Source organism: Lissotriton vulgaris, chromosome 8 (genome assembly GCF_964263255.1).
Source record: "Lissotriton vulgaris chromosome 8, aLisVul1.2, whole genome shotgun sequence".
Classification (NCBI taxonomy): domain Eukaryota; kingdom Metazoa; phylum Chordata; class Amphibia; order Caudata; family Salamandridae; genus Lissotriton; species Lissotriton vulgaris.
The window spans coordinates 163,147,911-163,162,930 of record NC_141696.1 but is presented as its reverse complement, the minus strand read 5'-3'; the positions used below and the strand labels follow the sequence as shown (position 1 = coordinate 163,162,930).

Sequence of the window (15,020 nt, the reverse complement as noted above, 5' to 3'; positions counted from 1 at the left end):
GTTCCATTGCAACACGACTTGAATACAACAGGCCTGATTCATAAAGGTAACTTGTGAGTAGGATTACGACTTTACGACTTTATGATAGTCATGTTTTCACAAATAAAAACAACAGTAGTAAGTCCAGTACTACACATGGTCAGCCACATATATACGGCAACAACCCCCCATAAATTATTGAGAGGGGCTAAACTAAAACCCTATTGGAAATAATGCTAAATAAAATTAAAATATTTAAACTAGTTAAAATAAAAAATTGATGTAAATGAATGCTAAACAATCTATAAAAACAAAACATATATATTGTTTAATTACAAAATATTTTAATAACCTATTTTGAATTTAAACATTAATGTTTAAATTATTTTGAATTGATTATATATATTTCATTTTTAATAATCATGAATGCACATTAAAAATGTTTTCTTGAGCTTTGATTTTTGTTAAATTTAAACTTCAGAATAAATAAGAATTACATTTTATATATTCTAAGCCTGGGTGGGGTTCTCATAGTTTTATTCTACAGCACTCTGCCAATTGCCAGAAAAACGAAGCCGCTCTCCGCAGAGTTCCGCCAGCTGTAGAGTCTGTTAAGTCGCACTGCTCGCACTGACGTTTAGCGTCGGGAGATTTGTCCTGCACTTTAAAATCAGCAGGAACGGCACTACGCGTCCACCAGAGGACGCTTCTTCTTTCTGCCAGCTCGAGTAGACATTCTAGAGAGAAAAAACTCTGCTCCGCATCACTTTGCAGAGGTTTTCGGAACTCCACACTCTGCGCAGAGCGCAGAGTGGGAGAAACTCCGCAAACTCTACTGACGGAGACGAATTCTTCACCCACCCCTAATCTATTCCCATTAATTACCATTTTAATTCAAAATAATGTAATGGTGCCCTGGCAATTTTTCATTTTGTTCTACATTTAAAATAAAGTTAAATTTAACTAAAAAATACATATTAAAATATGTTTATAATAATTATTAAAGTACATTATTTTTATTCATTTATTTAAATGTAGAACAACAATAAAATACAAAATAACTTTACTGTAAATATGAAAAGAAATTGTCCACTCTTCTTTATAAATATTCAGTGTTCTAAAACCTAAAAAATCAAGCATCAACCATTATGTATCAAGCAAAATTGTCCAAAGAGTATGGTGATTACATCTATATTGCAGATTTCCACTATTTAGCTAATTTACAGTGCAATTGTGTAAATCTCTTCCTTTATTTTTTTAATACTAGCCATACCAGAAAGAGGAATTAAAAAACTTCATCGCTTTGGGGTCAATAGTGGACTGTGCACCACATCTTCATTTGGCCTGCGACGTAACCTGCAACAAAACTGTTACAATTATTTTCAGACGTGTACATTCTAATTTCCTTTAAGGGCAATAGCATAAACCTGAATCTCAGAAATCCCAATCTTGGTACAGTTACAATGATGTAGTGAGCTTCAAGTGCAAGTTAGGTGACTCGAATATTGTGTTTTAATTATTGTGCTACCAAATTGTTTCACCAGAATATCAACTCGAAAAAAATAGTGAAGGTAAGAATATATACAGGAGCGTCATCAACTCCCCACTTTAGCAGCTAGAGTGGGGTGAGGGTGTTCTGGGCAGTCCTGTTTAACATGAAACATTTATGTTTTTGTTTATGGCTACTTTGACTTTGATTGGAGTCACTGGGCCTCATCTTAAGTTTTGGCAGACAGTATTCTATCCACTTGGGAGGAGGAGGACATTATGTCCTCCACCCTGATTGACTCTTGCCTGCCAAATTTAGAGATCATTACCTGCCCAGCTGTGAGCTCTGTACCTTGACCAGAACTGCCATCATTTATTTATTTATTAATTTCCTTAATACATTTAGATAGTACTCTTAACACCAGATAGGCATCAAGGCACTTTACAAAGAACAAAGAGAGATACATATTTAAACATAATAGTGCAACAGGTCATATGTTGCTTTACCAGGTGCTAAGAAGAGACAAAAACACATAGTAGCATAGAGACGCAGCTGGGGTATGGGGAGTGAAAAGGGAGGCAAGAGGAGAAATTGAGGTGGGAAGCAGGTGGAATGGAAAGTGGTTGGAGATGGGGACAGGGAGATGAGAGAAAATGAAAATGTGAAACCTACTGTTAAGTATCAAATAGCTAAGAATTTGCCTAAAGCCCCATCTCCCTGTCTAATCCCTATTTCCATATGAAGGATTATGAATCGTTCCTGTAATAGCCATGCCAGGTACTTGGGGAATCATGCATTCTGGATCTTCAAGGTAGACCTAAGAAAATACTTTATTGCATGATTAATTAAATACTTTGCAACATAGGTAAATGGCATCAAGTCCAAATTTACATATTCCGTAAAAAGTTGCCTCTTTGTAAAATACATAATTAAAACAATATAAGTTAGAAATCATAGGGACATAAAAAAGTGGCCAGATTTACATATCACTAACACAGTGGTGCTATTATGTAAAGTACATACATGAGTAAAATAAAAGAAGCCGGGGAGTTCAAATTGTTGCACTGATAAAAGAGTGATACAGGTTTAAGTAAAAAGGTTTGTGAACTTTACTAGACACCTGCACTTCCTGACCAAATGATGTCAGCTGGAACATCTCTAATAGTCTCAAGTGGGAAGAGAGGATTCCATTAGGGGGGTGTAATCGAAGGCAGAGGTTAACGGGGCCTGGTAATAGCCTATTCATTTCCCAGCCCTCCATCTACGGGATCCTGTGCCTCTATCTTTCTTGAGAAACGTTGACTGAATTTGACCAAAGCACAGTTTAACATGATATTAGATGGGTCAAAACAGGCCAGCACTGCTTCCCTGCACAATCTTATATTTTTAGCAATCCACCCCCTTCGTAATAAAGCCCTCCTTTCCTCTAGAAGGGTGGGGCACAGGCACAATACATGTATGATTTCCTCTTTTTGCTGAATGCAGAGCCGGCACGTTGCCTATTCTTTGCCCCTTTTCCAAGCTGGGAGATGACATGGGATAGTGATTACCCCCATCCTCAGCTTCATGAACTGTGACTTTGTCTTTTCATTATAGGAGTTATTTAAGTAACACTGAGGGTTCAGATATTTATAAATACATAGTGTCATCCAGCCATGCAGAGAGGCTGGCCTTATCTACTATTAAAGAAAGCCGTTTTGTGCTGATTTTTGCCATCCTTTTAAATTCCTGGTGACTGGTAGGAAGGTTGCAAGTAGTCACCAAGCCAAGTGTGCTGAGGTCTTGGGTCAAGTAGTGGTTTCCCACCGACCTGTTTTGTGGCGAGTTCTGTCAATAAATGGTGGGCCAGGGCACCTTCCTTTGAGGCCCTGCGCTTGTGGCAGCATATTGCAAAGGCCACCTTATGAGCCAGCGCCTGTCTGCATATTCCAAATTCCAGTCTTATTTGAGCTGGCAATGTGTAGGAGGGAACCTGGTAAACTGTTCTGTAGATTTTTGTGAGCATTTTATCGAAAGTCACACTCTCCCATCCTTTAAGTGCCTCGCTCCCCATATGTTAAGGTCGCGAGAACCTTTGCCTGACCGACTTGGATGATAGGCGCGAGTGTGGGGCATTTTAGTTTTTTATATGCAGATCTAAAAGCGAACGATAATGCAGTACTTTTCTTTTTTATTTCGATCATCTGGCTCCTGTATCTGTCATTTTGGTTAAAGAGGACTCCAAAATACTTGTGGCAGTTGATTGCATCTAGTTTCTCCTGCTCAAGCAACTATGTTGACTTTTGCGTTCTAGCAACTCGAACTTTGAGGACCTTAGTTTTCTTTTTATTGATCAGCAGACCATTCCTAGTGGAAAATGTGGCAGTTGCGTCCAGGAGACGTTACAAACCAATCTTAGTTTTACTGATGAGGACCAGATTGTCTGCATAAAGAAGTTTGAGAGGCAAAAGCAACCCAGTTTGGGTGGGTGAGAATTTACTGAGTTAAGGACCGGACACAAGTCAGATAGAAACAAGTTGAATAAGGTAGGCGCAAGAACATAACAAGCGCGATACGTCCCTAATTTTTATTCTGACCCATGTATCGTGGTGCAGGAACTGTAGGGCCATAAGTAGGGGATCCGGGATGTTAAAAAGAGCACGTTTCTGCCAAAGCTTTCCCCTATCGATCCTGTCAAAGGCATATTTATACTCTATGAAGCCCATGTATATGGGATGATTGTCAGACTCTGTCTGGTCAATCAATACGGAGAGTGCAATGAGGTTCACTGTTGTCCCTGTATGCCTTATAAATCCAGTTTGCTTTGGAGGTATGATTTTATTTGACTTGCCCCATGTTTGTAATGAGTCCAGCAGCATGCCTACAAAATACTTTGCTTCATTTTTGATTAGAGCTATCATGCGATTGTTCCCGGGAGACTTTTTATCACCCCTCTTGTAGATGGGAGCAAGTATTTAACCACACCATAAGAGGGGGATGCAGTTTTATTCCAATATGGATGAGTAAAGTGGGGCTCTTTGGATAGCCTGAAATGTTGGATAACCCTTGTAGCGGCCCAGTGGAATTACGTCTGGTCATGGTGCCCCATTTCTGCGTCCCCTAGCAATTTGTTTCTAAATTAGTGGCTCAGAGATAAGGCACCCGGAAGTAGCCTGTTCACAGCTCTCAGTTGAATCTGCTGGGACACTGCTGGCCTCTGAGCCTTCTTCCTGCATGTGAGATTGATCACGTGGTGTTTGAATATTGAAGTGATAGTGTAAAAAGTGATACCACGCTGTCTCCAAGATATTGGAAGAGGCCGCTTTTGGGAAGGTGCCACCAAATGCATTTATAGGGCACCAAACGTTTACAGAGTTATTTATCCTGGTGTCATACAATAGTTTTGTCCACAACAAATTCCATATTTTCCATTGATGTTCCCTTTTTGCCACCTTCAGAGGTCTTCGAGCCTACCTTAGGTTGCTTATTATTTTCACGTCCATTGGTGACCTTCTGAGACTTATCCACAGCCGATTGATCCTTTTTTGGCAGTCCTTAGATGACTAGATCCTAATCCTTGTATGGCATGCAGCTTTGCTTTACCTGGTACCGGCTTTGCATGTCGGTCTGCCATTTGTTTTGGTAAACATTGCCCAGCTGGTAACTGGGTCTCCTTCTAATTTATGGATGTTGGCTAGTAATAGTTTGGCATCTTTGACCAGGGTTGGGAGGGAGTTGATGGAGCACTTGATGTGTTTGAGATTAGTTATGTAACTTTCAAAACCTTGATGAGATGCAGAATTGAAACCTGATGTTGAGGGTGAGCTCTTGAGGGTGATGATCACTGTGGCTTGTCCGGATAGAATCAGGCACTAGGGCTCTCAGTCCGAGATGTTACAGGTTTTCTTGGAGGGCCTGTCCTCTCGACTCTAAATTGGTGATTCTTAAGTTCGTTTCTGAAAGTCGAGATGTTCCGTACTGATTTCAAGTAGCGAGTTTCAGGATCCAGCAATGGAACAGCTGTGATGACATTTCCAGACAAGGTACAAATAGTTTAGCGGATGACCACAGTCAGTTTTGCTGACCGTCCACCAACTTTTAGATTTCGAAAACAAACTCCCAAAGAAGGTGCTACCTGGCATACAAACTAATAAGAGTGAAATCACACAATCCACCCTAATTAGTGTTGGCGGTCTAATGTCCTTCCTCCTATGGCTCCGGGTTTTCAGAGGAAGCTTTCCATTAACAGACCTAAAGGTGCTCCGTCTATGGAAAGCTGAATGTCCTTCAAGTAGGGTCAGACTGTAAGTTTTGTGGATAGGGAGAAACTTGAGTACTTTTTACGCAAAACTCTAAATCACACCTACTGTTTTCAATAAGCTCCTTTTTGCAGTAAGATGGAGGATGGAAGGGGTAGAGAGATGGATGGATGGGTGGGTGGGTGGGTGGGTGGATGGATGGGTGTGTGGATGGATGGACAATAGATGGAGAGGGTATGAAATAATGCAGAGATGGATGGGATGAAGAGGAAATGAATTGAAAGAGGAGAGAAAGATGGAGAGATGTTGGATGGATGAAGAGGTGGATGGATGCATCTACAGATAGTGGAGAGGAGAATAAACGAATGTATGGAGAAATGGGCGGTTAAAGAAAAGGATGGACAATGGTTGGATGGAGAGAAGTATGAATGAAAAATGGATCTGAAGAAAAAAGAAGAGTGGATGGATGGATAAGAAAGAAAGGAAAACACAAATAAGGGTGGTAAAAGGAAGGGTGGATAAAAAGAAAGCTTCAGAGAAGGAAGAATGAATAGATGTAAAACAGAAAAGATGGAAAGAAAGAAGGAAAGCAAAATGGTAAAAGGCAGAAATAAGATGTAGAAAAAAGTACAAAAGACTGAAAAACTGATGAAGAAAAGGAAGGAAGGAAATTTAAGAATTGCATAATTCTCTGAAGAGGAGCCTTCTCCTGAACAATGTTCAAGTTTGCTTGCCACATCCAGTCACTCAGAGCTATGTGGGACATTACAAAGTGGGGGAATTTTATTTTTCTGACCTTTCTTTTGTATATATCGGCAAGTATGTATTTACTATACTCAATGCCACATCTAAGCACTTCAATTTATATTGTCGACGTGCATAGATGATTAGTTAAGAATAGAAAATCTATACTTACCTATACACACTTACCTGCAATGTTTTGCTTACAGTATTATGCTGCACTATATTTTTGCTCTCGATATTCTGCCATACAACCCATTCTTAAAGGGTTGGCTTTCTCCACTAGTTCAATATCCCGTAAAAAGGAGTTCATCTTCAAAGCAGATTTGACATTATTCTTAAATAGATCTATGTACTGAACTGTGTCCAGTTCACTGTCATTCCTAACTTTTGTACACTTCAATAAAAAAGCTCATTCGTGTTTCCTGCAGATGTCCTATCAAAATTAAGGAATATATCAGAAGCTGCTACTAATCTAAACGTGCTTCAAAATGCCACCTCTTAATAAATAAGGGGAAGCTGATAGACCAAACTCCAGCCTTTCCACCATCTGGAGTAAACTCATTTGTCAATGGAAACCCATACACAGTAGCCTTACATAACATGCTAACTAAAGATTTCAGAAGAGCCTTTATGAAAATGGCTTAGAAGAAACTTTGACTTAAGCATCATAGCAACTTTGACTGGAGCAAATGACAAAGCATGTTCTTTTGCGGTAAGACCGTTCAACTGGCTGGAAGGGGGGCAGAGGCATCCATAATTGTACCGATGCAATGGGGCAGACCGGGGGGCGCAAATTAGCCAAGAGAAAGGTACACTGGTCCTAGCGAAAGCCTGATTGAACTGTTTTCCCCCGGGAAATACTTGATAGAGCTGGAGGGGCCTAAATTTATGCAGAGACATATTAAACGTTGCGACTCGACCCTAAGATGGCGGCCGTTTGAGGGACTTTCGGCGAGCGTGACATCCTTTGCCTAAGTAGCCATGCTGCATTCTTTAACAATTGATCACTCATTATTATTTTAGCTGCCGCTTGGGCATGGAGCGTCCTTATGTACAACTGTTTATTTCACCACGCGTCCTTTCACTACATGTGGCCTGACCCCAAGATGGCGACCAAGTCAAATTAGAACCTTAGTGCTTTTTGCATTACTCCGGTGCCCACTACACTCCAATGGCACCCACGTCATTCTTCAGCCATCAGCAACAGTAATTAAGCACCAGGTGGCCAGCAATTGCATGAGAATCTCATTCTCAAATGTTTTAGTTGCATAAAACTGTATGTGGGGTAGCGGCGGTCTGCTGCGGGGTAAGCGGCACGACTGACCGCCCCATCAGGTTCCAATGACGTGGACAATACTGTGGGCTATTAAGTGAAGCCTCACACAAGGCGGTGCAGGCTGACGCAAGGGATCACTCCTGAGTTGCCTGACTCTACAATGGCGGCCTATCCTGAGGAAACTTTGTTATCTGTGGGATTTGTCAGTGCCTACCCTGAGAAAATCGCAATACCAGAGTCCGAGGCAAGGAGCCGCAAGACCTCTCCCATAAATGTTGGACCGTAGTCCGCATGCTCTTAGCGCCGAGTGAGCTCCGACCAGCTGAAGAGAGACGAGTGCCACAGAGATGAAAGTTTGATGCGGACGGCACCTCCCAGTAACACTGGGACTGGTACGGCCGATAGATCTATGACGATGCCCCCTAGGTGTAAACCTTTATGTTGTACTGACCGCTGAGCCAGGGCAACATGGCTGATGACCGGTGGAGCTGTTTAGTCAGCTACAGAGGAGATGGACTTTGGTTTCACCCCCATTGGCCGTCACCTATCCAGCCAGACATTGGACATTGTTTTTCCTCATCTCTCTGCTGTGTCTCCTTTCCCTCCCCTACCTCCTACCTCCGTGATCCTGTGGCTGCCTCCTCCCCCTTACAGCCCAGCCTAACCTTCCCTGCTTTGGCTCTTGTGCTGTTATCTCACAAGAAGAAAATAAGGTAGAATGCTAAAATATTCATGCTGCAGCATCCAAAGATACCCAAAAAACCGCTGATGGTTATTTTGTGGATTCTGCTGTAGTCTGTACACTCTGACAGAAATGACTTTGGATATTGTAATGTGCTTCAATGAAATGATTGATTGTAAAAGAGGCACAGTATTGCCCATATGAGGCATATCAAGACTCTCTCACAATACATATTAAGGGATTTAAAATGGTCATATTATTTTTCCCCTTTAAAACTGATATATATATATATAATATTGTTAACAACCATGGGAAAATATTTATCTGTGGTATTTCTTTTCATCTTTAACCTCGGCAATGGAAATATTTAGTGGTGTAATTGCTTCTCTTCCTTTAGTGCTTTTTTAAGTTTCTCTTTTACCATTTTGGATAACATTTGAGGGGAGTCAGCTGAAAGCCTAACACTCTGATGCAGTAACATTCATTTTCTGCTCCCAGAATCTTACTTCTCCACACAGCTGTTGGCTCTGGCGTTGCCTTTGTAACTTTACAGCACTCAACTACCACATGGCTTAGTTTATGGTATACAAATACCACATACGCAAATACTTTCGCACAAATCAATGGAAAATATTTAATTCGTAAATACACTAGCATAAGAAGCCTCCTCCTTTCCAGCCTCTCTGTGTGCTATATGTGTGCTTAAACAAGCCTATGCTTCATCTCTGCTTAGGGCCGAGATAGTTGTATAGCCTTATCTTGGAAATTAAAGATAGGATTCTCACACATCCCCCTATCATCATTAATTCTCTTCAGCATTAATTGAAGATAGGAAGGTAAATCAGCTATTTTTTCTTTATCTTGTGCATAATCAATATTCCATTTTTGTTTCTTGAATTTCAGTAGAAATCATCTCATAAAGAGTCAGCGGGTTTTGATCAATAATAGCAACTAATCCTTCTAACTAAACCTACCAAAATTTGTAGTACCTTACTTGAACTTCTAGATTAATAATCTGACAATGAAGGGAATCTATGGTAGTATCCAATGTTTGACACATGGCACTCATCCTATCCATAATAGACTGAGTCTGATGAATTTCGGCTGAATCTCTATATAATGTCCCCAATTGTGTAAACTACCCAACATCTATATGCCGAGGCTTATGCTAAATACAGTTTTCCCAATCAATCTATCTAAAATGTTTTCTAATTGTATTGGCTTTTCATTCAAAATATCTCCAGTGTGCCCTTTGATTCAGCAAAAGCAATTGGAACTACATGTCCGAAGTCATTAGCAATAGAGTTGCATGCAGAGAATTGGTATTTCTTTGAATACATTTATCAGCATTAGTCTGGGGGCTTGGGAGAGACAATCTATGAGTTATATTGATTGTAGAGAGAGCAGCAATGCTGAAGTAGCAGATAATAAATAGATAAGAAGCTCATCTAAGAGTTCTGGATTATTGTGTTTTTGTGAAATCAATCAGTACAAAAGAATTGTTGTTGAATATACTTGATGACCTAGGCTAGTTATTGTATTGCAAACCTGCTTTGGAAGAATGACATCCACAAACTCAAAACTGGAAGCTGCTTGATACATCATTATATCACAATATGACATTTGCTGGACCTTTAGGCTTTCTAATAAATGTATATCCTGGTTGTAGCCACAACTTTAATGTTAAACTAACTTCTTTTTTAACATTTGTAGTTATTGGAGTATTACTGCCATCTTCCTTGAGAGTGTTACATGGAGTGATAATAATATGCAAGTTACTTAACCATGTTACCAGCTAAAAATTGTATATTCGGTACATATGTTTTTCCACAAAAAACAAATAATCTTGTAATTTATCACAGATAAGAAACCATGGCAAACTCAATGCGAATATATGTTTGAAATATCTAAAGTAAAAGGTAGAGATTTTTGGTATTTGACTGCAACTCATTGGAAAGCAGGCAAAGATGATGGAAAATATTATACAACTTTGATATACATGCATGTTGTTATGTAAGATTGTCTGAACATTTTTTTATCCAAATATAGTGTGCCATATTTCTTGATTAAATAAAGTGGTTAATTAAATCTGGATGTGAGGTGTCTAAAACGTGTTTCCACCTTCACAAAATGTGCAGTGTTATCTCATATTTTCGAAGTTTTACAAAGTGAAGTTCAAGATGTACACTATCTACAAGGGGATCCCTTGTACAATTTTTATCTCTTGATGGCCATATTTAAATTTCAGGTCCATGTGTGGCAGGTGTGGTGGGACTGACCATGCCACGCTATTGTCTGTTTGGAGACACAGTGAACACTGCATCACGAATGGAATCCACCGGACTGCGTGAGTATTTATGTGGTTGGTGAGAAGCAATTACTCAAAATGTACACAATTACATGTGTTTTCAATTTTCATACTATGCTTGTACATGATCAGTATGAGAAGAAAAGTCAATATTGGAGCATGTAAGGAGTGGAAATCATAATTAGCAGTAGAGATTTTACAAAAACTATCATAACTAGTTAAACCCATGTATCATTGGGCCTGAGGACTTGCCTATATCCTACAAGCTGAACTTCACCAGAAGAACTTGATATTGATGACAGTCTTTTGTGCTATTTTAGATTTGGACGTATATATAGTACATTACCAGGCACATTATTATTGTCTATTTATATGAAAAGGTAATACAACTCAGCTATCTGTCCAAGATTATTGGGTATGCTGTCTTCGCCTTTGAAAATATTTTCCGTAATATTACTCACAAGGATGGACAGATAGATGGAGGCTCTGAGAATACTGCCATATTAAAAAGTGGGCTTTCAGACAGGTACATCTATGGTCCACGTTTGATGACATTGATCATCATGATAAGACAGAGACTCCTGAGCAATTAGTGCCATAATATTGTACTTTTATGGGCAACAGATTGATACCATTTATAGGGCACAATTATAGAATATGCTGCTCTTAAAGGGTCTACCACGTTTGCATTTACGGATAATCAATGAGATCTACTCCTAGAGGCAGATCAGGTTTTCAGCTCACAGAGGCGGAACCATGGTGAGTTTCGATCCAGTTGGAAGAAAATTGTGTGTTTTTCTTGTATCCCTATTGTTTAACCTCTACACCAGTGATTTTATAGTGATTTCTTGAGTGTTTGACTCTTTCAAGCAATATGTAATACTAACCCACTGGGTAGGTTAGGGTATGCAGATGCTATTCTTCTTCTGGACAGTAACCCAACAGAGTTGCAAAAGGCATTGACCCTTGTATGTAAGCATGAGCAGCATAATTCTTTGTCAATAAACCACACGAAAATACAGATGGTATACTTTGGCAGAGTGGCCAAAAATAAACTGATGTATAAGTCTCAAAAAGTTCCAAAAAGTAATCAGCTACAAATACTCATGTAAAATGATGAATATTAAATTAAACTAGAATCACTGCCATAGTGAGAAAAAACATCTGTTTGTTAATCAAAAGGTGCTTAATCGATTTAATTCCAATGTGAAAGTTATACTATAGTTGCAGGACTGAGAACTCATAACATCAAGCGACTCCTATGCTCACTTATGGGGTTCTCATCTGGTTACCATATGGCCCAGCTGTACTGCTAATAATCCAAAAATGTCCCTTGCCATGCCTAACACGATTAAGGAATTTTGTTTTGAATTCTGTCTAAGATCACCATGGTGCCAATACCTCATGTCAACACTAACATGATGTTTTAAAGTAACTTGCTGTAAAAATGGCAATTTAGTGTGAAGAGATTTCCTAACAACATTTAATAAAATAGGATTTAGGCAAAATTATTGCACATTAAAATCCAGCCTGCTGAAGAAAGAAGGGGCAGCTAAACCATATTGCATCTTTAAATATCAAAGGGAAACTGCTAACATTTGAAATTTGAACACAGAACACATGTTGCCTCACATCTAGAGCTAGCTTACAACGTTTTTAAATTCGATACTTTAATATCAAAACAACTATCCCTTTCTTCTAAACACAGGTCCAAAATCTTTGCATTCACACGTGCTGTTTTTAAGCCACTGTTTCTTCAGCAGAAATGGGAAATTATTTCATGCATACTTCCATATTAGATTTGAGCTTGGTTCAGCTTACATCACTTTTTTGCACAATTTGTCGAATATGCCATTATAAACAGAAAGTGACTGATTTAGACTTTGGAAAACATGCAAATGCAATGGAGTACCCTGTTCACCAAACCGGCGGATCTCTCGCCCTGTTTAGGCTTTATGTTGGCAGAACTCTTGTTGAATCTGTTGATGCAAAGCTTCCTCCTATAGTCCGACAGAGTAACCGCCATCGTTTGAATGGCATTCTGTCAGCCTCCCTAATGAGGGTGGGTGGAGTGATGTCCTTTTATTCTCTCCAAGGCTGTCAGTTAGAGCCTGGCTGTAAAGGAAAGAAAGAAAGAAAGTAACAATAGCCCCCACACTTATCATCATCATTATCAGATCACTGTATTCGGTTTTTGCATAAAACCATAAAAGTCAAGTAAAACACTGATTATTCAAATTTGTCGGGGTTTAAATGTGTACCCGCATATTAAATGTGCACTCTTGCTAATACTTTAAGTTCACAATCCAGGCCTATAATTTTTTGTGCTACATAAATGCTGGTTTTCATTTTCTGCTAACTTTGCATTTCTGGCAGGTATTCAAACCCATTGCTAGTTATAGAATAGATACATTACTGTACTAGAGATAGAGAAAGAGCCTAAGAAGAAGGCCTTGATAAAAAATATGGAGGGCCAGAGCATTAACTGAAAGATCTATTTATCAATGTTTCAACCTGGTATGGGCGTGAGAAGACAAAGTCGTTCCCATGTTTGGTGTGAGATATTTGGAGATTGTTGCCAGGCAGGAACTGGTGTGCATGCACACAAGGGGACCATGTTGTGGCCTCCTGCGTGCACCCCATGGCCCTGAGGCACAAGGGGGCTCTGTAGGTCCCCTTTTGTTTCCTTTAAGCCCTGATTTTCATGGTGTAGGAACTGCCTTTAAAACCGTGGCATATAGGAAACTCGTAATATGCTTGGCAGGACTGGTGCAGTCCCGCCAAGTATTTTGCGGACTCAAGTCCACCACAACACCGATGTGGCCGGGTAATGGTGGTCCGACAGCCCTAATTGTAATTGGGTGGTTGGAAGACCATCACCACCGTGCCCCTGTGAATCTGGCGGTCCTTGGATCCCAAGACTCCTAATCAAGCCCTTAGTGTCCACACTGTTGGAAATTTTGATTCTTTCTCGTTTACCTTGCAGATCCTTTAAAGTTCCCTAAAAGCACTATTCCTTTAGACTTTGAGTGGTTTAGAATTTATGCTTTCCTTGATTCTCGGCTGAGTGTCGCTTAGACTAACACTTACTTACCTGACTCAAGAAGTCTCTTGACCGAGCTTCTGAAAAGCTGACACCTTCCCTACTTATTTTTCCCTTTCTTAGTTCTTATTTCTTGCATGGAAATGGATGATTTCCGAGATTCTTTAGAGTTTTTATAACCAGCCTACCATTTAGCTGGAACTCCACCTTAGGTAATTATATTTATCCATGTATAGACAACAAAACTTGCATCTCTTCTCTGAGCATCAAATACTCCTTTTGATCTTTTGTATTGCTGTGACCAATTACATGTTTGCCTAATACTGGTCCGCCTCAATTTCCTCGTACGTTGGGCCCACCTGCTGTTATTTTGTACTTTTATAGCATGGTGTTAAGAGTTGTGTATCTTAACTTGATTTGGAATTGAGTTGCTATTTTGTATTTTTATAGCAAGGTGTTAAGAGTTGTCTATCGTAACTTGAATCAGTAAAAAACCATCTCAACTTTAGCTACTGATTCCTGGACCACTTTGTGTAACCAAATGGGTTTCACTGTTAATTGATATTGATTGATGAAACACATCTGTGTGCTCTTCCCTGCACTGGTGCACCAACTGCTGCCATGTGCGGGCGCAGGCACCCCTGCACCATGGTGCAAGGATGCCTGCATCGGGGGGAGATGGTTTTTGTGCCATAAGCGGCACCTTCCTGCACAAAATCACTAAATGGAGGTGAATTCTCTTTCATTGTGTGCTATAGAATGCAGCACACATTGAAAGAGGAAAGAAACGAGGCGAAATGAAAACATTTCTCCTCTTTGCGCCTTGCTATGCCGCCCCTGGGGTGGCGTAGCATTTTAACACATTTCCAGGTTTACAATTGCTCGTAAATCTGGAAATGCATCAGTGGACATATGTGTTGCATGGAAACACCCACAGCAACACCCATGTCACACCCCTAACACTCAAAGTGTTGCGTGAAAAGGGGCGATATTTACAAGCACACATAAAGCCATGCAGGGTGGCTTTACGTGTGCTTGTAAATATCACGCAGCAGGATGCGCCATTGACGGGTCATGCACCGTGAAACACCCGCAGCGCAAGAGGCTTGTAAATAAGCCCCTTAATGTGTCCATCCACCAATTTGCAGACAAACAAATGTATTCTGAAACTGGACATCACCATAAAACTATTCCTAATTGGAATCAAACCTAGATTAAGAAGTCTTTCTTGCCCTTAAACTGAAAAAGATAGCATTCATTC

The 15,020-nt window shown here is 40.0% G+C and overlaps 1 protein-coding gene across 1 annotated transcript in view; it reads left to right on the top strand.

The window, feature by feature from the left end:
- LOC147696807 (retinal guanylyl cyclase 2-like) overlaps positions 1-15,020 on the top strand; it is a 408,956-nt gene that overhangs the window by 376,732 nt on the left and 17,204 nt on the right. The window contains exon 15 of the mRNA XM_086933248.1: positions 10,657-10,755. Coding sequence (XP_086789374.1) covers positions 10,657-10,755 — 99 coding nt within the window. The remainder of the gene's footprint in view (positions 1-10,656; positions 10,756-15,020) is intronic.